Raw genomic sequence first — 25602 nt, 5'->3', positions numbered from 1 at the left:
ATCTGTTCTGTAAACGACAGGTCGTAGGAGTACCTAAGTCTACTACTGTATGTGACTTAGATAACACTTCACCATTCATGGTAAGATCTAAATTGAATGATGTATCACCGAAGCATATCCATCCACATTTAGCTGTATTAAGCCCCAGCTGCCATTTTGAGCACCACTGTGCCACCTAGTTAAGCTCCATGCTGATGCAATTTTGAATATTGTTCAGCACATAAGGAGAAAATGAATACTCTACTTTAAGATCATCTGCGTTCAAAAGGGGCCTACCAGCACAAAAGCACTCACAAATATCGCTGATAAAAACTCAAAAGAGCAAGGTGCCTAAGACACTACCTTGTATTACACCACTTCTAACAGGGACAGCGTTCGACAATGAGGAGTTAATGTTAACTATTTGATGTCGGTTGCTGAGGAAGGAATCAAACCAAGCAAGCAAAGTGTTTGAGACCCCATGAGATGCGAATTTACCTATGAGAATTATCACAAGGGAGTTTTGTAGAGATTTTAGCAAATTTATATGGTTAAGGTCATGAGTCGATTGAAGCTAGACCACCATGGAAAACCTAGAAGCACTGGACACGGTTGAAGAAAGGAACCTAATTCTAGGTAACTCGCGTAAGCTGATTGGATCCGGAATATACGTCCGTGAGAATCTCAGCCTAGCTGAGACGAGCTGCAGAAGTGGAAATAAACGAGTGCAACCGAAACGGTGAGGGTAACCTCGTCCTTAAGGATTTTCAAATTGATTGCAAAGTGTTAGAAACCTCAATTGCACTCGCTTTATTCCATCATATTAGAAATCCAACCAGATATGATTTAAGAAACTCCTCTTCTTTTTTGAGTTTAGGCTTCACATACGGCGATGACGTCGGTCGGATGACTTTCCTCCCATCACTAGAGATAAGTGGCCATGCAGTCATATTATTCAAATTCATGGCTGAGATGGCTTGTCAAACAATTGCGCCGGCTCGTTTCAACGTATAGAAACTATCAACTCTGCAGCATCGGCCGAAAACTGGAAAATTGATTAAACGGCATCAGTAAGAGAGGCATGAACTCATTCCAGGTAGTTATACAATCCAGTAACTCAACCATACATGCTATGGACAGTATCAAAGTAGAAGAAACACGGCCATCTCTGGATGGGCTCGGATATTCAACGTTTACTAAGACAAAAGAAGAAATGTTATAATGTAGTCATCGGCCATGGCACAGCGAGTACAATGGAACGCTACAGATCGGTAAGAAACATGTGCATAATTAAAATCTGTGAATCTCAGAAGAAGTATGAAATGTAGTTTGCACAATGTGCACTAAACCAACGTAAGAGAATATTCTCATATATAAATTACGAAACAGTGATGCAGCATTAGATTCCCAACCTAATTGAGGAAAGGAATGGGTCTGAATTAATAGAGGACGATCAAGAAAAAGCAAAGGCTATAGCAAACTATTTCGGAAACGTTTTCACTCAAGAACCTCATCTAAACGAAAAACCAAACCCAACTACAAAGCCAACAAACTGTCTGCTCACTGTGGACTTTGATCAAAGCGATGTGCTTAAGACTATTAGCACCGTACATAAGGAAAAGTCAACAAACCCCGATGAATTACACACCGTAATCCTGAGACATATTGTACAATATATCACAGCCTCACTGACTGTGATATTCAATATGTCACTTGACCAAGGTGTGTTACCCACGGACTGGAAGGATGCAATCGTGACTCTCATACATAAAACAGGACCAAAACAACTTCCATCGAACTGCAGACCTGTCAGCCTCACCAGTGTAACAGTTAAAATACTGGAAAGAATAGTCAAAAATACCATAATGACATTTATGGAAACCAATAGCCTGCCAAACAGCGAACTGCATGGTTTTAGGAAGGGTTCATCTTGAACAACGAACCTCCTTATAGCAAAGGAGCACTGGAAAAAGGCTCTAGATGACGGAAAATCAGTGGATGCTGTCTACGTAGACTTCAGTAAGGCTTTTGATAGGTGTCAGCAAATAGACTGCTAATGAAGTTAGAAAATCTTGGTAATACCGGACCACTCTTAAAATGCCTTAAGGATTTCCTAGGAGGTCGTACACGGAAAGTAAAAATAAACTCCAAGTGCTCCACCTAGAGACCAGTACATAGTGGAGTACCTCAAGGTTCTGCCCTGGTTTTTTTCACTTTTTATACTGTATGTAAATGTTCTCTCAAGTATGGTAGAGTCCCCACTGTTATTATACGCTGACGATATAAAAATCTGGCGAGTAATAGCTGGAGACGTAGATGCATGTGCTCTTTAGGTAAACTTAAATAATGTGACTAACTGGTCTAAAGAGTGGCTAATGCTTATCAACGCGGCAATGTGTGTCCACATGAACTTTGGGGATACAAAAGAAAAAAGGTTGAGAACTGCGTTCAGTCTGAAGTCCCCTGTTTAAAGGGTGACTCGGATATCCTGAAAAAGGCACAAAGGGCAGCTACCCGTGCGATTCCAGAGCTCCGTGGTTTACCCTACAAAGAGCGGCTTGATAAGCTAGACCTCTTTACTCTGTCCCATAGTAGATTAAGAGGTGATCTTATTTTGATGTATAGAACACTGAGAAATGATTGTGGACCTAATGTATTCTCTCTTTTTGTTCCCACTAGATCGGTAAATCTCAAAGGATATTGCAACTGAGTAGAAAAGTCAAGAACGAATAAAATACCCGTGGCATAAAGGTTTTCATACCGAGTCATCAACTCTTGGAACCTGTTACCTGAAGCAGTGGTGTCCGCACCTTCAGTTAACTCATTCAACAGAAGACCGGACGCGCACAGAAGCATACCAGTAAAGGAATAACATTGGTCGTAGGCCTTTTGTCCTTACTACACAAATCTGAAATCTGATTCTGAAATGACCTGGATGACGAAAAATGGACCGCAGTAAGGACGAAAAAAAAAGGAAAAAAAGCTAAAGATAAAGCACACTTGGTTGACAAGTCATTGAGGACCTCACAGTCTGAGTCACTCAATGCACTATCGCACTCTGATAGAACGGCAAAACATCATCCTAGTGCGACTGAGAGGAATTTAATATCATCGAATATTATTGTGAGTAAATTGCCAGAGTCTAACGATCCACATCCTAAGGTTAGACACCCATGACTTAGAGAGGCTCGGAGAATATATCCGTAGCATATTACCAGATAACACTAAAGGTGTTCAGGTCAAAAAATTAGTTAGAATAGGTAAAAGGGCCGATGATAGTGTTCTACCCCGACTGTGTAGACTCCTTAAGGTAATCTTAGGGTCGGAGAAACAACGTAATCTTCTGTTAAGTAACGCTCGAAGTCACGACAACTCTGACATTCGAATTAGACCGGATGTGTCTCTTGAAGATAGAATAAAAAGGAAGACGGCACTAGCTGAACTAGAAACCCGTTGACAGAATGGTGAAGAAAATCTCCGATTGGTGGGTTTTCGAATAGTCAGGTCTTGGAAGCGAATGCTACCAAGGCCTGTGTGGATAGGTCGTTCTCCCTAGGAGTTTTATATGCCAACGCCCGTAGTCTAAGACATAAATTCTACGAGCTAGGAGCATTAGTGGACAAATTAAGGCCACTCATTGTAGCTGTGACGGAAAATTGGTTAGTCCATGACTTCGATTTCACCCCAGAATTATCCGGATATCATAGTTTAAGAAGTGATAGACATAGATGCAGGAAAGGAGGTGGCGTCCTTCTATACATAGCCAATAGTATAAATATCCGCTCCTCCGTTTGCGAATCCCATGATAGTGGAACTACTGAAGTCATTAGCTGTGAGCTCATTGTCGGATTTTGTACATTTGCACTCGGTGTCATCTATCGCAGCCCAATCTGCTTAGCTGATGACTTTATTTTAGAACACATTCGGCTATGGAGTGCAAATAACAGATGCTTGATATTAGGAGACTTTAATGCACCTGACATTAGTTGGACTGAGATGACCACGAAATGCTCTATAAACTCATTTGATAGCAGGCTCTTGGAGACAGTAATGGAACTTGCATTAGTACAACATGTATCCAAACCTACACGTTTTGGTGTAAACCAAGGTTCTTCTCTGTTGGACTTGGTAATTACCCATGAGACTGAAGATATTGCCAACCTAAATATTCTTCCCCCGTTAGTAAATAGCAATCACGCTGTTTTATCATTCACGTTTAGAGCTAGCGATATGATATACGATCAGATTAAGCCTTGCCCAAACATATGGAGAGCTAACATACCAGCCATTCAGGATTGTGCTACTAAGATAGATTGGTCGGTAGATACTAGCTCATCAGTTGACGAGGCGTGGTCTGTATTTAAAGGCAAGTTTAGTGCAGTCACGTCCCCGTTCATACCATACTTGGTACCACGTAGACCGAACAATAGTCCACCGTGGATAAATAAAGAAGTTAAGAAACTTCTTAGGCGTAGAAAAAAACACTGGAACATGTTCATCTCTACTGGCTTAGAACAGTACAGATCCACACTCAACCAAAGTGACAGTAGTCAAAAATATGATTACAAGAGCTCAAAAACTTGTCACTGAACCAAATGATATGAAAACGGAAATAAATTTAATTACATCTACCCTAATTATGAACAATTATCCAAAAGATTTTATTAAAAGAATAATTAAGATTGAAAGAAAAGATGACATTGTTAATACAAAAAGATTACAGAAAAAGGAATGGGTTAACACAGTGGTGATCCCATATCGGAAAGGAATTTCGGAAGATATTCGAAGAATCTTAAATAATCAAAATATAAGAGTATTTTTTCGAACAAACAATACTCTAAGATCAAAATTAGTAAGAATTAAAGATCCAATACATAAAGAAGAACAACAAAATTGTGTCTATGAAATCAAATGTAGTGACTGTAATGCAACGTATGTAGGTGAAACATCAAGACAACTGAATGTGAGGGTGAAGGAACACAAACAATGTTTGAAACATATTCCTAAATCCTCAGATGATGTAAGGAAATTGGAGAACAAATCAGCGATAGCATTACATTCGATAGAATCAGGTCATACAATTGATTTCGATGGCACAAGAATCCTTCAAAAAGCTTTTAATTCTTACAAGGAAAGACAAACAGCTGAAGCCTTATACATATGGGCTAATCCAAACAATATTAATAGGAGGGATGGAATACAATTAGCAGTGCCATGGCAGCTAATCATTAATAAGTAACAACCTGAACTCCTTAATGTTTTTTATCTAATTCGTATCATCTAAAATGACAACATTTTACACTCAATGATTCTAATCTGTTGTCTTATCGGAATTTGTTAAACAATTCATTGGAACATTAAATATGACACATACATACAGTCAAAAATTACGATCTTCAAATTTCACCTTTATATTTTATTTTTATTTTGTTTAATTATCTTCATGTTATACATACTGTGACAGATATGATTCATATCATATATATTACAAATTGTATGTTTCCTTATAAATTCACTGATAAGAGACAATATATAATGTGAATGTAATTTTCGCCTCTCACCTCTTACGTTTTTCTATACAATATATTATATGAACACTCATCACTTCACATCACAATATGTTATATGAACACTCATCACTTCACATCACATATCTCTTAAACATACCTAGTTTAGACTTTTTGTTAACATTGATTGGATGACCTATTCAGTGTATAATGAACTCGGAGAACCATGTACCTATTTATATTCGATAATTTTAATGTTTGATTATAATTCCTTGAAAAAGCTTGGACCAGATTGCCAGGCGAAACGTTGGATTTACTACAAATTCATTCGCTGAGATTTTACAAATATATTATTCCTATTTAATGTCTTACATCAACTCGGCGCTCAAATACTGTGAAACTATTCGTTCTAATTTAGACGAGAGTTCTTATATAAGTACAGATCTAGTTATTGTAAGATTAGAAATACTTGTAAAGCGTTAATTAGTAGGACCAGACGGTTATACGAAAAACAATTGCTTAGGGATCGCAAACATAGTCCAAAACGGTTATTCTCGTATATAAAGAGGCGAACTCAGAGAAGTGATGGAATACCATCACTTTTGATACAAGAAAATCCGTTAAGTTTGGCAAGAAATGATACCGAAAAAGCGGAAGCTTTTTCGGAATATTTCAGTAAAGTTTTTTCTACCAATAATGAGGAACGATCACCTATTCATTGTGATTGTGGCGACGTGTTGATGGACCCTGTAGTTATTAAGAAAGAAACTGTTTTAAGCCTACTTCAGCATCTCAAACCTGATAAGTCTAGTGGTCCTGATGATATTCATCCTCGGATTATGAAAGCCTTCTCAGATGTTATTGCTGAACCCTAAGCGATACTGTTTGATATGTCCCTGAGGCAGTCCAGATTGCTCAGAGACTGGAAAGACGCAATAATCAGTCCGGTGTACAAGGCTGGGAGTAGGGATTTAGTTAGTAACTATCGACCCGTCAGCTTAACTAGTGCAGTTGTAAAGCTAATGGAAAAAATTATTAGGATGGCTGTTATAAACTACGTGGAAAGATATGGTCTCTTGTCAAAGGAACAACATGGTTTTCGAAAAGGTCTATCATGTTTGACAAATCTTCTCATTGCAAGAGAAGATCGGGCTGAGGCAAAAGATCGCCATATTCCTGTAGATGTCACTTTCATAGATCTAAGTAAAGCCTTTGATAAGGTTTCCCATTCTGGTCTTAAATTAAGACTAGAAAGTTTTGGAATTCATTATGCAGTCATAGACTGGATAAGTGACTTTCTTCATGAAAGGAGACAAACGGTAAGAGTAAATGGGGCTCTCCCATCGTGGGAACTAGTAAAAAGTGGAGTCCCCCAAGGCACAATTTTCGGTCCTCTTCTCTTTTTACTTTATATAAATGAATTACCAGCTATAGCTAAGTCATCCGTCCTACTATTCGCCGATGACATTAAGATTTGGAGACCCATATATAGTATGTCAGACAGAATAGTTTTACAGGAAGATCTTAACTCATTAGTGGCATGGATGAATGGGTGGTCACTAGAAGTAAACCCTAATAAAAGTGTTGTGATGCAATTAAATAACTACGATGATTCGTATCACTACACAATATGTGGACTAGTATTGCCAAAAGTAAGAAACTATAAAGATTTAGGAGTCATACTAAGTAATGATCTCAAAACAACCAGTCACTGTAAGGCTGCTGCTGCAAAAGGCTATAGGGCATTATGGTCTATTCGTAGATCTTTCCGGTATCTGGATGGGGAAATGTTTAGATTGTAGCTGTAAATAATTCCCCAAAATCAATAGCTCATTAAGTGTTCGACATTGGATGCTGACCACGTTGTTTAAGTGGACTTGTTTAGCTGGAGGCTTTCGGTCATGCATCCGCACCAGATCACGTTGCAACACAGCGTGGGACACAGCTCCTACGTTCATTAGCCAGCTTATAGTAAAGGTTCCTCGATATACTGGTAACGTATCAAATATATCTTTCCTACCTCTCCTCGTCTGACTTCTGGTTTCTATTCGACTGGGAACGATCGATTATAGAAGATACTACTGGTTGCTAGTTGTAAAACTAGAATATCCGTGGTATCCTCAGTGGTGAAACCGACGTGATCTGGTACACCAAGCCAATATACTGTGAGTCTGTTCCATCTTGGAATATTATTATTCATTGTTATTGTTTATTTGAATTTTATATTTTGTGATATACTGTTTTTTTCGCGAAAATTTTTTTTCCCGCATATATTTTAATTAGACACTTTTCGTTATCTATATTATTATGACGGAACACTCACCCAAGGTTTTTAAGTTAAAGTCTATTCCCCCTATTTCGATTCAGTTAACGCCATTTTGGCCCGACAATATCGAGTCCTGGTTTTGCTACGCAGAAGCTGATTTTTGCATGCATGGAATCACGGACTTGCGCACACGATTCCTCGCGGTAGTTAAGGCGTTACCGCGCGAGTTTAACAGGTACGTAACACCTAGTATGTTTACTAGTGATGTTCCTGAACCTTAAGAAACTCTCAAATGTTCGATTCTAAAACGTGGAGACCTAACCGACCGACAACGGTTAGACCAACTCTTCCATAACATCGACTTGCAACATGGTTCTGCGACAGACATGTTGCTAAGAATGAGAGAGGTTATCGGCCAACGAACTTTCGATGATGGCCTATTTCGACAACTTTTCTTGTCTAAACTCCCTCAACAGGTGCAGGCAGTGCTTGTTTCATTTCAAAACAATGCCATAGATGAACTAGCTGCATCTGCCGATCGAATCTTGGAAATCACCAAATTTTCTAAGGCCGAGGTTTTTTCAGTCAAAGAAAAACCTCAAACGACCCCGAACGACATCACCGAACTATGTCACACACTTACACGATATCTTAGAGTTCGTAATGACCGTAGTCGGTCAAAAACCCCGCGTAGAAGTGTCTCACGTAGGCGATCTGGCTCTCGACCACGAGAGACAGACAATCCCGACTGGTGCTGGTATCATAACCAGTACGGTAAGTCTTCCAGAAATTGCAGGAAACCATGCAATTATCCGACCTCAAAATCGAGTGACACGAAAAGCAGTTCGGGAAACTTCCAAGCCGGCACGCGTTAACGGCAACCGTAGCCGGCGAACATAGCCGTCTGTTATACGTCACGGATGTGACTACGAAAGTTCGCTACCTCGTCAACACCGGCGCAGAAGTTAGCGTTCTTCCCGCGAACTCCAACGACAGACTTCACGAGTCTGTTTTAAGTTTACAGGCGGCAAACGGAAAGCCGATCGCTACATACGGTAAAAGGTACGTCTACCTTAACGTGGGTTTACGCAAACCCATACACTGGATTTTCGTTGTCGCAGATGTCTCTATGCCAATCATTGGTATAGATCTGTTACAATACCACAATCTACTCATCAACACACGCTCATGAAGGTTAATAGACGGAAACACTAAGTTACCTGTTTGCGTAACTCCTTGCTCTGGTTGCAGGTTATCCCCAGTCACGATTAAGCACACAATGGACCCCTTGTAGCAATCAGTACTCGACAAATACCCCGGGATATACCAATCGCAATCGAAATTACCTTGTGTAACCAGCAATGTTACACATCACATCTCGACTACAGAACCACCTGTATTCTCGAAAGCCCGAAGACTCGCTCCCGAGAAGCTTAGGTTAGCTAAAAACGAATTCGACCACATGATGGACCTAGGGATAATTCGACCATCGAATAGTCCATGGGCATCCCCATCGCACATGGTCCCTAAAAAGGACAGCAATGATTGACTGTCTTTTCGAAAATCGACTTGGTTAAAGCTTATAACCAAATACCGATGGCAACTGACGACATTCCGAAAACCGCCATCATCACTCCTTTCGGTCTTTACGAATTTCTACGAATGCCTTTTGGTTTAAGAAATGCGGCTCAAACCTCCCAAAGGTTTATAGACGACGTCTTCCGAGGTCTCAACTTCGTACATGCGTATGTTGATGACTGTCTAATAGCAAGTCCGGACAGAGAATCGCATCTCAAGCATCTGGACATTGTTTTCGATCGACTCCAATGGCATGGCATTACTGTCAACATTCAGAAATCGGAACCAACTCCTTAGACTTCTTAGAACACACCATTGATGCTCAAGGCATCCGACCCCTTAGGAGCAAAGTGGCGGCCATTCTGGATTACCCAGAACCGACCACGATCAAGCAGTTACGAACTTTTAACGGACTTGTAAGTTTCTACAGACGGTTCATACCCAAGTGCGCATCCCTTATGAAACCGTTAACCGATCAGCTTCGTGGAAATGCGAAATCAATTAGTTTAGACGACATAGCCCGTAAAGCATTCTCCACAGTTAAGGAACACATCGCAAAGGCAACCCTGCTTGCTCACCAGGACACTCAAGCGCCCATTAGTATCGCCATAGACGCATCCGACTCAGCAATCGGAGGAGTCTTACAACAATGGGTTAACAACTCGTGGCAACCTTTAGGATTTTTCTCGAGACGGTTGTTAGACGCGGAATCTAGGTACAGCACGTTCGGTAGGGAACTCCTAGCTATGTATTGTGCTGTACGGCATTTCCAACATTCCATCGAAGGAAGAGAATTCACGCTTTTTACCGATCACAAACCTCTTACCTTCTCTTTAAATTCATCTTCAGACAAGTACTCACCGCGAGAGTCTCAACAACTCGACTACATTTCGCAGTTTACTTCAAACATACAACACATTTCTGGAGCTAACAATGTAGTCGCAGACGCCTTGTCTCGAATAAGTTCCTTGAACAGTTTCCAAGGAATCGACCTTCTTAAACTCGCTCAGATTCAAAGAGAAGATATTGATCTTCAGCATGAGTTATCCTCGACAACTCTTAAACTAAGTATTAAGCAGATGGGAACAAGTAAGGAAACCTTACTCTGTGACACATCTACGGGTAGGGATCGTCCAATAGTACCAAAACATTATCGCCGCAACGTCTTCAATACGTTGCACAATCTTTCTCATCCAGGTGCTCGTGCAACAGTCAAACTTATAGCCGAACGCTTTTGCTGGCCTGGCATGAATAAAGACGTGAGGGAGTGGGCACGCTCCTGTGTTAGCTGTCAGAAAGCTAAGGTCGTAAGACACAACAAATGTCCCTTAGGCTCTTTCAAAACTCCTGACGCTCGTTTCGACCACGTCCATCTAGATTTGGTAGGACCCTTACCCGACTCGAACGGATACTCATATCTCTTAACATGCGTAGACCGTTTTACTCGATGGCCAGAAGCAGTACCGATTAAGGAAATTACTGCTGAAACCGTGGCCCGCGCTTTCGTCGAACGATGGGTAGCAAATTTCGGCTGCCCTTCAACCATCACTACAGACCGCGGACGCCAATTCGAATCTGGACTTTTCCGTTGTCTGACCTCACTATTAGGAATCACGCGCTTCCGAACGACCGCCTACCACCCACAAGCAAACGGGTTGGCAGAACGTTTTCATCGACAATTAAAAGCTTCATTATCAGCTTCAAACGTTTCACAGTGGACAGACGCTCTTCCACTCGTCTTGCTGGGTATCCGCAATGCAGTGAAAGCTGACATTGGATACACTGCATCTCAACTCGTTTACGGAACGACACTCCGACTCCCAGGAGAATTCGTGGATCCTTCAGCTTCTTCATTGAACATGGATCTAAACTCTTACACGAGTAGGCTTACAAACGCTATGCGTTCAGTTAAACCTGCTCACACTCGACCTCAATCAACTGATGTTTTCGTTCAACCTGACTTACGACATAGTACACACGTCTTCGTTCGTCGAGACTCACATCGACGACCCCTTGAATCAGCATACGAAGGACCCTTTAAAGTTCTTCAACGCGAACTTAAGTACTATGTAGTCGATAAGAACGGTACGAACGATAGCATCAGTATCGATCGCCTAAAAGCAGCGTACTTAGAAGGAAACCCTAGCTACGTCGATTTTCCTTCGGTACAAGCAAACGACACAGCTACTACACTCGTAGTACCCTACACGACAACCGACACACAACTTGATACTTCGTCAACGTCGATAGATAAACCTAAAACAACGCGTTCTGGAAGACGGGTAAGATTTCCAGAACATCTTAACGAATATTGCACGTAGGACATAAGCTTTATCTTGGATTACCATTTCATAGTTTATTATGAAAAATTTTTTTTAATATGCTCATTTTGTTTATTTATATAAAAAACAAAACATTTTTATTTTTTTTTGAGCGTATATATATTTTTTTTATATATAAAAAAAACCCCAAAAAAACCTTTTTTTTCCGATCGCTTTTACGCTGTTTGTAAGTGTATTAGTTTATTTTTTTCCGCTCATCTTGTGTCCTTACGCAAGTACGAGTGTATTTTCGACATGCACTCACACGTCTTATTTTTCCTCTTTTCCAGGACGGCTGGAAAGGAACGACGAAGTTTCGCAAGGAACCGAAATTTTCATTGTACTATATTTCTTTATTGCTATGTTGTACATTTTGGTCCCATAGTTTAAGGAAAGACGACCAGACGCTGCTAAACGAAGCAAGCTATCAGAAGAGTGTTTACCAACGACAAAGTCGTTGGGTTTAAACTTCTGGCTGGTCACGTCTTAGGGGCATCACTACCTCACTAGGGGGGGAGTGATCTGTAGCTGCAAATAATTCCCCAAAATCAATAGCTCATTAAGTGTTCGACATTGGATGCTGACCACGTTGTTTAAGTGGACTTGTTTAGCTGGAGGCTTTCGGTCATGCATCCGCACCAGATCACGTTGCAACACAGCGTGGGACACAGCTCCTACGTTCATTAGCCAGCTTATAGTAAAGGTTCCTCGATATACTGGTAACGTATCAAATATATCTTTCCTACCTCTCCTCGTCTGACTTCTGGTTTCTATTCGACTGGGAACGATCGATTATAAAAGATACTACTGGTTGCTAGTTGTAAAACTAGAATATCCGTGGTATCCTCAAGATTATTATACCCAACTTTCGTACGGCCACATTTGGAATATGGGATTGAAGCAGCGAGTCCTTGTTTCAAATATGAGGCGGATATGTTGGAACGAGTCCAACGCCGCGGGACAAAAATGGTAAAAGGCCTATCTAGCCTATCTTATGAAGACAGACTGAGACACCTCAACTTATTTCCGTTATCTTACCGGCGAATATGGGGTGATCTAATATTGGCATATCGTATCCTGAACGATAACCTTGGTACTAACATGTCCTATCTTTTCCTCCCGTCTAGGGCTGATCATTTGAGAGGACATTCAAAGAAAGTTCAAAAACCGAGATCAAATCGTCTACGTCTGGAGTTTCGTTTCTCGCACCGAATAGTGAATTACTGGAATTCTCTACCAGAACACGTAATATCAGCACCTTCTGTTGATATATTCAAGACGAGATTGGACCTCCACAGTGTAACAAACTGCAAGGATTAAAATAGGTCACTAGACCTCTTATCCTTATTACTGAAGACTGACCTTGTGCTTTTTCAAACTGAAGGTCGAAACTTGTTTCCTCTATACGTAATATAGATATCCATCTTTCAAGTGTACTTCAACTACGTAACTCCAATGTGAGTCTTGTATGTCTGTCTCACATTGCGATTTGATCATGAAAGATAGCTTCTGGATAAAGTTCAACATTCTGTTAAATTATCCCACTTTCCTGACCTTGTGGAATAGTTACAGAGAGTTTCCACCAACTTTGAAGAAGTTTGCTAAATTTATTTGACAAATCCCCAAAAGTTCTGATTATTTTAGGGAAAACCCTAAAATCTTCCCAAGGTTTCAGAGATATTTCCAGAATTTTATCTGTACGTAAACGTATTTCCCTTTTATTTGCAGTCCATTTCGCAGACTTCACGTAGTTCGAAAAATATTTGTTTATTGTTTCCCGCATAAACATAGTTTTCTAAAGTTTGGGGCAAACCACTAGGTTTCCCCGAATTCATGACAGTGTGACCAATCTGTAACTTTCAGAAATGGTGACGTCATCTCAATGTTTTATCTGGTTACTACGTTGGAACTGGAGAAACTACTTAATTAAGTTTTAAAGAAAATTCATTGGAATCACATTTTATTTGTGCATTCTCATTAAACAGTAATCTGGGGCTAGATGCGGTCAGTCCGCGAATAATAAAGCCTGGGTTCATGTGTTATGTATATGAGGCTAAAAAGTGTCCAGGCCTTAATTCCGAATGGCCACGCCTGATTGTTTGTGGAAAATAAGAGTCAATCGATATAAAAATAGGTTTGTTTGTAATCATCTATGTACAAAGAAAATTCTGGGGCTTTGTGAATCAGATTCAATAGATTTCCCCGAAATTGGTAGAAATATTGATGAAACCCCCAAATTTTTCTAAACCTTCCAGAGTTTCCTCTAAGTATGTGGAAATTTCCGGGTTTCCAGTCGCATTTCGCAGAAACTATGACTTATGAACCAACCGAACAGACTCACGTCAACGAACGTTGGATTTTTGCACCAAATTCATTATCCATTTGGCTAAATAACATTTTGGCATTATGGCTGATGCCAGTGCGTGATGAAAACACTAAGTCTGGTTGCTGGCCCTAACGTCCAATTTTAATTTCCACTCTTAATTCCTCATTAATTCATAACTCTCATTTAACCCTATTATGTAGGTGGGCATTTTATCATTGCTCAAAGGTCAACTATAAATTATAATCTCAACGAATAAACTTATAAACCACATATATTCCGTTTATTCATTCCTTTTTGTCCTTTGCTTTTAACTTCACTGCGATTTCCCACTGTGTACATAGTGTGGTGCGAGATCGTGTTTGTTTTCAATCTTGCTTCGCTTATCGAGATTCGATTGGTCAGTGGGAAAATTTGTACTCTGTAGGTTTAATGTCTTGGTTTTTGATTTCGAACTCAGCTTTCGTTATTTAGCGTACCTCTGTTTTTATGAAATTCGTTCGTTGTGTGAATACTGTTTACTACTCTTTTGTCGACGAGCGATCATAAGACCGGGTTTTCTGTTGATGGCTTATATGAATATTGCAAGCTAAATGTAGTTTCAAATATATTTCTATCAGACGCATTTCGTCACATTCATATCCGGTGGGTGTGAAAGCATATTTTAGCGCCTTAATAAACATTAATGATATCTCAAATTACTTAAGATTGGCTTAACAGTAAGTATCCACACCTGCTTCAGTTTGGGCACCTGGGCAGTATCATAGCCCCCACACAAATCAAATGAGATTTGTGAGGCGCATATGTATCTGGTGCCCCTTTGTAACAATATTTATGTGTTCAAATAAATAAAATAAGTATCCACAATTACATATACCCTAGTTTTCACATTATTAAAAATATGCCGAATTCTATCCAATAATATTCGCATACCTACCTATCGTAATCAGTCACATATAGCTCGTACAAGATGATAAAGCTGACTATTGTAAAGCAAACTTACACTTCTAGATCATTAGGTGACATAATCTCAGATGATAATTCTTCATTATTTGCTTCAATAGGGACCTTTTAGTAGTTTAGTGGGTCAGTTTCTATGCTCTACATTTATTATAACTAGTTGACTGTGTTATAACTTATTTGATTCTTTTTATTAACCGGCGAAATTCGTCCTCATAACTCTCCAGCTACATATAGCACATTAAATGATACATACTTGGGTTTGATTGAGTACTTAATGTTTAGAGTATTATTTTATCGAAGGTTTTTTGAAGTACTTCTCTACGTTCTAAAAAAATACAGTAATGTCACTCGATTAATTCATTTAAATATTATTACTATTACTTTTATCTTATGTTACTGTTTTCATAAGCTCATGATTACTCATACTTTTTATCAGTTTTAATTTTTCAGAACCTTCTTCCGTATATTGAAATCTTCCACTGCATGAACTTCGAGTATACAAATGAAGACCTTATATTGCGGTCAACTAATACTGCTTCGAAAGTAACAGCACTTTAAATTTTAGTTTACTATAGTTCGATAAAACTTTGGATTCCTTATGGACTCTCGCTTATGAATCCAATTACTTTCGTTACAAAATTGACACATCATTGAGTTCAGCAAAGAAAATTTGTTCTGGAAATGTAAATATCTTAATTTTAGTAAGTAAAGTCTGTTAACTATGTAACCCTAGCCTAATAATGATCGATTCAGCCAGCGGCGTAAACCACAACCATTTAAAAGTATTAATGATCAACTTTCGTCCGAATCCTTCAATTTCAATAGAGTCCCCAAACATGAATTCTTGTTAAATGTTTCTGAAAAGCATGCCACAGTAAGCATACCACTTTTTTACGTTTAGAAATCATGTTCTATACTGATAAATGTCAGTCCATTTTCATATTTACATTCTCTTTTGGTTCCGGAAGTAGAAAAATGCCACAATCAGGTATGGATGTATATTTTTTAACAGTTTTAGTTCCTTGGAAAAGACTCCTTTTACTCAGTAATCAAATGTTTTCTTTTGAGTAGCAACAGGTTAGTTTTACGTTCGTTCTTTTACTACTTAATTCAACTTGTCTGTAAAATCTATTTTAGCTATATTGTTAGAAAATAATATAATCATGGTCCTATCTTTGGAACTTCTAGACTTTCGTGTCAGCCTAGGGTGATTTTTTTTCCAGTTTTTTTTATATATTATGGTTTTTTTAAGGTTATAGGAAACGGATTACCTCATGCAAAAAAGCACATAAATTGATTAATTAACTATCTTAAGTGTTGTTTGTCTGGGCTGTCCACATCCATCATTGTTATTTGACTGTCATACATAGTCGCGCATTTTAGTAGTTGATCTCCTAATTATTGACTGAGAGTAAAGATAACTTGCAGTTTTATGAATACTTTGAACGACAACACAAGGATCCAATAAATTTCTCTACCTCTCTAAATGCGTAACTTTACTTCTGAACTAACGTACATTAGTCCATAACCTAACCACTGGGAGTGAACTTACTAAGTACGCTTACCATTTCAGTTGATTTGGAAGCCTCATAATCACTATCGTGTTAATGTTTTATAAAATCTCAACACGGATACAGAAACGTCAGTTGATTTTCACCACTCCGGACCATATTTACACTTCACATCCGTGTATTCCGTAATGCTTTAATACTGATGCACAGCTTAATAAAGTAAAAGGCATTCGTACAGCGCATGTAATTGAGCGTAGCTGTTCTCAACACTGCTCGCATTTAGTTAGACCACTAATTACGTAATCCTAAGGTTAAGCAGTGTTCTAAGTAAAAGTGGTGAGTCGATTGATCGGGCCATAAACATTCTTCAACCTAGTTAATCGGAATGTGTGGAACGTCTGCCTAACCAATCCCTATTCAGACGTGCACCCATTCTTTATTTCTATGTAACAAGTTCAGTGCTATTCTGTTTCGTTCTATCCATCTAATCTTGTTTTTCTACCCTCCTTATGATAATAACAACTATCAATAAGCTTAAGCTTCTCGAGCATTTTCCACAGTTTAGCAGTTGATCACTTACTTATAGATTAAAACACTGAATTCTCAAAAAGTAGGTCAAAGTTCAAATCTCAATCCACTCATTTTATATTTCAAACCTACAAAACCTGTAGTTTTAAGTCGCATAATATATACTTGTACTAGGTAAATTCGTTGACATTTCGCAATTCAGTTATGAAAATGTCATACCATACCTGCTTGCACAAATCTCCATATGCAGTTCTAATTTTTTTATACAACTCACCAACAAAGTATGTGTTTATTTAATTGGTTTTGAAACATTTTATGTTTGAAGACTATTAGGGCTGTCAGGCTGCCCAAACCGAAGTCTGCGAAGCAAGTTCAAAACCTATCACCTAATGGTTCAAACTGAGCCCTCAGTATGAAGTAACCACTGAATGTAGTACTTTGCTAATTCTGTTTTCGGAAATTAATTTCCTTCTGTACCATGTGTATGATATGGCAGTTTAAAACTTTGGTTGCAGAAAAAACTATACTTATATATTTCGCAGTTTAGATAATCGTGCAACATAGGCATAATAATCTGTCAGTTCAAGTTTCCACACTTAAGAAACAAAAAAAAACAAGAAAATTACCTCCCCTCCCAACAAGTATTTGTATATAACCTTAGTTTATTCTCACTAAATTTCATTGTAATGAACTGTTGTTTCATACTTGCAGTATGTTTATTCCAAAGCAATAGGACTAGTAATTCAGCTAATTTTATTAAGACTCTTAATTTTCAGATATTCGTGTGTGGGTTTCAATAGTCTATTGGCTCATGCTTCTGTAAATCACTTGCATTTTCACTTTTGGCAATCACCAGAATACTTACGAGCTATGTCCACAGTAAGTAAATCGATATTTTGTGCTCAAGTAAACTAAGCGTGAAATAACTTTTCCGCCTAGTGTCAACATTGACCACTAAATTTACACACTCTGGATGTTAACGTAGATTATCAGTGTGTCATGCTTAATTGTAAAAAAGATTTGCGGGATGTTTATTTTACTTGATCAAAAAATGTTAGTCAGTCAGCTACAAAGTAGGACGAGGCACATATATGCATCGGTCCAAGTTGCCATACCTCATTAGCACAAGATGAACACCGAACTCATAGAAGTAGTTAATTTAATGGTTATATATATATATATATATAGAAAGATTGTATATAAGGATATTGTACACGAAGAAGGATATGAAGCAATTTTAATCTCACGGTTTAAGGGAAGATAGAGCGTGTATACACTTACGCCATTGTGATCGATTCTGAGCCATGTCACAGTCTCCAACCATTGGTTACAATAGTCACGCGGACCCCGACCAAGTAGTATGCATCTGCCAACATGGCTCAGACTAGAAGTTAGTGACTTCAAGCACTGATGCCATGTTTTGGTTTGACCGCCCCTAACTCTCTTCTAACTATCCCCCATAATAGTCAACATTGCGCGTCGTAGTAATTGGTGCTCAGGCATACGTAATACGTGGCCCAACCATCTCAGTTGATGAACATTCATAACCTCATCAACTGATTTACCATCATTCCCTAATACCCTGTGTCTAACCTCACTATTGCTTACCCGGTGATCCCAGCAGATACGAGCAATATTTCTAAGATATCTGTGGTAAAATACTAGTAACATGATGTGCTTAACTGTCCCTCAAGTCACATAACGTTATCCATGTTTAGTATTTTTTTTGGTTTTTAATGAAAGATTATAACTATATCATTAGTGTAATCTGATTTGTTTGCGTCTAACATTCAGTATTTTTTATGGATATACAAATTAGTTGCTTGTAAAATGGGATTAACAGTAAATAATAACTTAAACTAAAAGTACTTTTCCAAAAACTTTTTAGATCGATTTTATCATCTAAACCAACTCGTGTCAACTAAAGCTATCTAAAACACCATAATCAGTCATTACATTTAATAGCCAACATATTTCAAATGCACCTGGACTGAAGTAAAAGTTTTAGAATTGAAAGTAAAACCTGATTGTGTTTGTCTGTTGAATTACTTTCGTTATGTTGACGAGTCATTTTCAAAGTGACGCATGACTTTTTTAAAACGTACCTAATACGGATACACAAATATATTTAAAAAATAGTTGCGTAGCTCAAAGTTGGAACGAAATCCTCTTAGACAATCATATAAATTTGTAGATCACGATTAAATTATCTTTCTTGAAAGAATCAGCCCCAGCAAACTGCCACAGTATATGTGTTAAGATGTTACGTAGCTGGAGTTAGTAGATAAGAAACCCTTTACCTAATTTTGTTGCTTTTTGGAACTTGTAAGCAAGGCGTACCTTTTTGGCACCCCTCTGCTAATTTCAACATATTTGTGAAGCTAAAAACTTACCACACAACTTAGGCTATCAGTCAGTGATTTAGCATATCCCACCTTCATTTGACCTAGCTGACTCTAACGTTCATACAGTTTAATTCTACTCTAGTTAACATTACAAATTTCATTAGTTCTTTATCAAGGCTCTACACAAATATATATGTTTTATAAGTGAGTAAGACGTCGGTGCCAACCAGATGGTTGTCAGTTTAACAAGATATAATCAGTTAGTTAAATAACGTTTGGAACATTAAGATTGAAACCAAAGTGAACTTTCATAATGAGTTAATTATTACAAACAGTTACGTAATTAAAATTGGATGTAAACACAAATGGTTTTTGTTATCTGTGAAATTGATGATGAGTTATTAGTAGGACGGGTTCAGTTAAAACTAGATATAATTCATAAGTAGGTTACGCAATATTAGACCTGAAAATTAGGATGTTAACGAAGTCGAAGCTCGGAAACTTTCCAAGGTAAAGAGAGAAAAGGTTTTGAAACATGTAATGGTATATACGTAAAAGACTAAGGTAGATTCAAAGATTGTATAGACTTTTTCTATATACAAAGGTTAGGTTTTTTGGTGTGTATTTCTATGACTTCTGCTATATGTAAGAGTCGGGTTTTGGAGCCATAGGGTAAGTTTGGTGAGATTTTATAAATAACTTCAAATGCTGAAGTTTTATCTATGTGATGGCCGGTATCGACAAGATGCGCCAAGATAGCGCTTATTACTTTCTTTGGTCTTTTGGTCAACCATGAAGTGTGATGTTCAGAAATATGAGCTTACATTTTTCTAGTTGTGGACTCACTATAACAGGCTCCGTAGGAGCAGTTGAAATTATAAATGTACATAAAAGCAGAGGGACGAGGAAATTTATCCTTATTTCGTTAAATCACTATTGATCGGCTGAAGAAAGTAGGACATAATGCCGTGTTGGATGTACGTTGTTAGGCTTTTTTGTATACGTCGAGCTACTATCTCGCTGAATATATCAACTTTGAATAGTAATTTCAAGAATATAGGCTTTTTTGGTACCACCGACGATTTTATTTTATGTTTACTTGGAGACATATGTTTCATTAAGAACTTTACTGGGTTTCCGTGCCTACGTAGTAAATCATGAATAATTCCTAGTTCCTCTCCAAGAATGTCATCAGGATAAATAATTTTGGCTCTGTGAACCAAACATTTGACTAAGTTTCTTCTGTCTTTTTATGTTTCGATGAATATATAAAATGATTTCCATATCCAGATGAACGAAATGGGATGGGTAACAGATTGAATTGTATGGACTAAAGTTCATTAATGTTGAGTCCCATTGTTGTTTTCAACAAGCAATATAACTAACTGCTTTCTGTTTTAATATTTCACACTTTGAACGGCTTATGTCTCTTTGATTTAGGTAAAAAATATGTAGTCTCTTCTTCGTTATTTTATAAATCACAGTGCGTCTTTCTCTTTCCAAAAATACATTTGTTTTGGAAACAAGTAAATCATTATTTTCGCTATATCTAGGATATTAAATTGAAATACGAAAATTCATTTTACTATGAATTGGTTAATCATCCCGTAGATAATTTTGTTCTTGAATTAACCGATTTAACAGGATTGGATCGATTTGTAAAGTAAGTTAGTTAGTTTCCCCCTCTTTTTTTAATTTGGTCATCATTCACGGAATCAACTTTGACTTTATATGTTTTTATCCTTACTTAGTTCAACCTGAATAAGGACATATTGACAAAACAAATTAAAGTATATTTTAAGTAGTTGGTGTTATATAGATAATAATGTGTACTCTTAGTAAGTCACATTAAATGCAGGGCAGTTTCCTGAATTCTATGGGAAACTGGATTATTGACAATTTTTTTTATTTAATTATTAGTCCAAATGTAGTAGGAATTTAAGTATATGTCAGTATGAGACTGTTTATATATGTCTCTTGGTATTCAACTTATGAGGTGGTGGAGATTAGTAGCTCGGGTGGATGGTTTTGATGGAGTTTTTTCTCTGAGCTAAATGGTTTGGTCGTGGAGCTTTCATCGTTCGACCAAACCATCGATCTCAGAGAGCGAAACTCCATCATTATTCAACTTATTTTATTCTGTGTAGCTGCAAATAATATTCCACACAAAAATTTGTCACTAACTTCAGTTCCACTGTATTACGCAAGTTCTTGTCTGTAATCATAGACGTTATCTTATTTCACGTAACTTCGCATTACTGCTGCAGTAAAGCGATGCTCTAGAGAAGTGACTTATGAAACCATTGTATCCTCTTCATAGTATAACTGTGTATTGGATTGGGAATCATTGTCATATGCTATTTTTAATCCATTGATAACTATTCACATATTTCGCTCACTTGTTGACTTGGAATACGCCGACGACATAGTTTTATTTGGTGAGGACGCTGACAAAATGCAGAGTCTTCTGACCACTATAAGCAACTATTCAGGCATGTTCGGCATGCGATTCTCTCCCTCGAAGTGCAAAATGTTACTTCAGGATTGGGTTGCATCGGCACCCGAACTAATGATAGGGAGTGAAGTAGTTGAGTGTGTTGATTGCTTCACTTATCTTGGGAGTTTCATCAGCCCTTGTGGTCTGGTATGTGACGAAATCTCAGCACGGATACAGAAGGCTCGTCTAGCTTTCGCCAACTTGCGTCATTTATGGAGTAGGCGAGATGTCCGTCTGGCAACAAAAGGATGGGTTTACTGTGCAGCAGTTCGGTCCGTCCTAAGTTATGGCAGCGAAACATGGCCGATAAGAGTAGAGGATATTCGTAGGCTACTAGCATTCGATCATAGGTGTCTTCAAAGCATTGCTCGTATATCCTGGGACCACCGGGTAAGCAATGCAGTTGTTAGGAAACGGGTACTAGGTAAGGATGGTAAGTCGATTGATGAAGTAGTGAAACTTCACATATTTCAATGAAGACACTGCAATTGTTGTAATTATCAATAGAGACAGTTAATTTGATAAAGTCGTCCACAATCTGCAATTCCCTTTAATTGCTGTACAAATAAACAACGTAACTCTATGTTATTTACTTGAATTGCTTAACACTGTTAACTGGTTGTACTAAAACTTATTATTTGGTACTTCGAAGCTAAAATATTATCCGTGGTCGCACGCTATACTTTCCAATCAGGAATGGTCGCATTTTGAGCAGCTATTGTGGTTTTCCTTGGGTCTAATATTAAATTATTAATGTAAGTACTAAGTTTTGTTAATAGTTCACATACGACTAGTATTTTACTGAGTTGGCGGTACTCCCGTACTGCAACAACTACAACTGCATAGAATTTTAACTAAAATAATAGTTTGAATATTATTCCATAGCATCTCATATATTTGTGTGATGAGGAGCAGATATAACGTATACCCTTTTCCGAAAATCAGTACTCATCGGCAATTAGCATGTTATTTTGATGCATCGATTTCAGAAACTATGTGACCGTTTTTGAAATCGAATGTAAATATTAATTGGTCACATGACGCCGTGAAGAAAGTCACGTAATCGACTGACCAGGTATACAGTCGGATACTCGTAACACTATGATTAGGCAGTTATCATGTGCGCTATGAAACGCTACTTAATGGTAACCTCTTTTTTATGTTTATAGACAACCCTTAAGTCTATTGATGATATCTTTCTGAAATGTATTTTATTCTAGCTATTTATGGATAGTAATCTCATCTTGTCAAGATCTACAAATTGCTCACAACGTATTCGTAGCACGTTCTAAATCTACTGGTTTTGTACGTGTTGTTGTCTGGCCGCGTTGCTCAGTTTTCGAAACAAAGAACCTATCTACAATTGACTCAGAACCCAGTTTTTATGTTGCTGTCGCCGAACTCGCCGGAATGATGGTTGTTGTTAATGAAGATGTTGCCTGTACGTTGAACTTTGATAAAGTAGAATCCATCTTGCGTAGTGAACGTTTACCTAGAAGCACCATCAACGCCCTCGAATGCAAAGTATTTGAGACTTTAAGTATCCAGCAAGCGTCACAAGAGCAGATTAACTTATTTTGAGAAGTATCTACAATCTTACTATTCTGAATCCACTCCAAATTTTGTTATAATGTAAACTTCAGGTTCGCAAAGTGAACGGGAATTCGTTACTTTGGGGTTATGTTGATTCTACCTGTCATTATTTCCACCGCATCCCCATTTTTTAATAATCAATATAACTTTCCTTCCTACAAATTGTACTTATTAGTCGAACTTCCTGTGACAGCTCCATTTCATGCTTATCATCTTTATTAACTGGATATAAGATTAACATAAACATAGTTTACATAGACTTAATTTATGTGCAGAGAAAGCGGTATTTCTTAATTACACAAGTCTTAGTAGTACATTCCAGATGCGAATTCCGTTCATACGACCAGGATACTAATATGCCTTCAAGTATGGGTGGCCAATATTACATTATCTATAGGACGAACACAGCTATTGGAAATACCAAGCGTGACAGAACAGTGAGGAAGAATGGCTTGACTGATTTGAAACTGTTTTCGTTGTTCTCTGAATATCTCGGTAGGAGTAGGAGGGAAAGGCGATACAAGTGCCACCGAAATATGGTTTAATCTCTGACTTAAGGGTACCTACGTAAATCGTCATTCAGGTGATTGGCCTCAACCTTTCTTTTATAATACACAATCTACCAAAGGTCCAAACCTTAAAAGCGGAATGAACAATTTTGTGAGAATCCTACTAAACATTTCGACAAAGAAAATGCCGTGCATCGCCGCCAGGATTTCATGATATTGTTGTTTCTCAACATTTGCTAGAGCCAAAGACTTTATTGAACAACACCCAAAACCAGCAACTACAATCACGCAAACGTAATTTCACTCCGTCGAACAATTTCCGAAGAGAACAATGGTATACGTTCAGAATGCGCATAAAGTGTGCACTAACCACCGCTTTCTTTAGGGTCTCAAATTGCTAGTGCAAATGCACAAAATCCCGTAAAACTAATATTGTGCAAGTTATTAAAAGAAAATAACAAGTCATTTTCTGGCGTCTAGAGTAAGGAACAGTACCCTCCATGACCCCGCGATGTCATATCGTCGTCACCGCCCTGGTTATTGACGTACCATACGCCAAAACTGCCAACTTTGTAAGAAAGCATCACCAACTTACTAGCAACAGTGTTCGTGCCAATAACGATTTCGGCAGGAGCTGCACGGCACATACCAGAGACAAATCGTCGAGTCTACTTAGACCGCTAAATAGTTGCAGTCAATAGACATTCTTACGGTGCCAAACTGGCTATCTATCTTAAGCGTCCTCAGGCGTTCACTGGGATCTTGCAAGCTGACTGTTCCACAAAGCAACAGAAGACTGAGGACAAGCTAACGAACAGGTCCGCTAGCTGTCATCACGGACAAGTTACCGTAGCTTTCTCAGTGAGGCATCAGGAGAGTGTTCTAGATGCACTCGTGAATGGACTAACAAGACTATTCGCAGTCAGCGCATGTCTCTTTGACAGTAAGAGGTTAGGTCGCTGTGAATTCAGCCATTTTGCAAGATGCATTTAAAGTAACATCCTACGTAAACTAATGACTGAAAGTCAATACATGACTGCCGAGCGCTGTCCTTAAAATAGAAGACAGACCACCATATATATTTCTGGCAGTGTTCCAAGACTTTTACATTAATGTCGAGCGTTTGATTAAGCAACACATTAACGAAGTATGGCCAGGGTACCAAAGGCACAATCCCGATATGATTAAGTTAAGAAAACAGACGTATTTTTAGAGAATATATTTGGAAGTCATGTGAGAAAACCTAAACCACAAGAGGCAGCATCCACATTGTCTTCCGTTGACCCTTATTAGTAGCCATCATATACCTAGGAACAGAAGGCACGTATTAATCACTCATAATATGACATTCATGGGCATATAAAAGTGGATACTTGATTCAGATAAGCCTCAGCCGCTCCTCGATATAATCACTGTGATGACTTACCGAAGCATGTATACTGGTTCCGTTTAGCATCTCTAGAAAAAAAGAAAGTACTTAAACAATAATCAGTGTAACTATGACCAAGAGGAACACAAGCACTTCAAGGTATCCAAAACGGAACCTGAAGTAAACTAACCAAGGCACGATCATCAGTTTAAACTTACCGAGTCCCCATCGTCAACCCTCAGCAATGTGACTAGATTCTTAGATCTGTCATTCGACAAGTAGAAACAGACATTTTTGGGTGTCCCGACACATC

The 25602-nt window shown here is 38.3% G+C and overlaps 1 protein-coding gene across 1 annotated transcript; it reads left to right on the top strand.

The window, feature by feature from the left end:
* Positions 1 to 17846: 17846 nt before the first annotated feature.
* On the top strand, positions 17847 to 24134 carry Smp_144250 (hypothetical protein; the record flags this gene model as incomplete). The annotated part of the gene is made up of 4 exons (XM_018795095.1): positions 17847 to 17855; positions 20875 to 20984; positions 23039 to 23259; positions 23995 to 24134. 4 exons carry the CDS (start codon positions 17847 to 17849, stop codon positions 24132 to 24134), a joined length of 480 nt encoding a protein of 159 aa, XP_018649442.1.
* Between the last annotated feature and the right edge of the window lie 1468 nt (positions 24135 to 25602).

The sequence above is a fragment of the Schistosoma mansoni genome, chromosome 1, assembly GCF_000237925.1.
Source record: "Schistosoma mansoni strain Puerto Rico chromosome 1, complete genome".
Taxonomy (NCBI): domain Eukaryota; kingdom Metazoa; phylum Platyhelminthes; class Trematoda; order Strigeidida; family Schistosomatidae; genus Schistosoma; species Schistosoma mansoni.
Note: the sequence above shows the minus strand (reverse complement) of the source record. Positions and strands in the feature narration are given on the sequence as shown.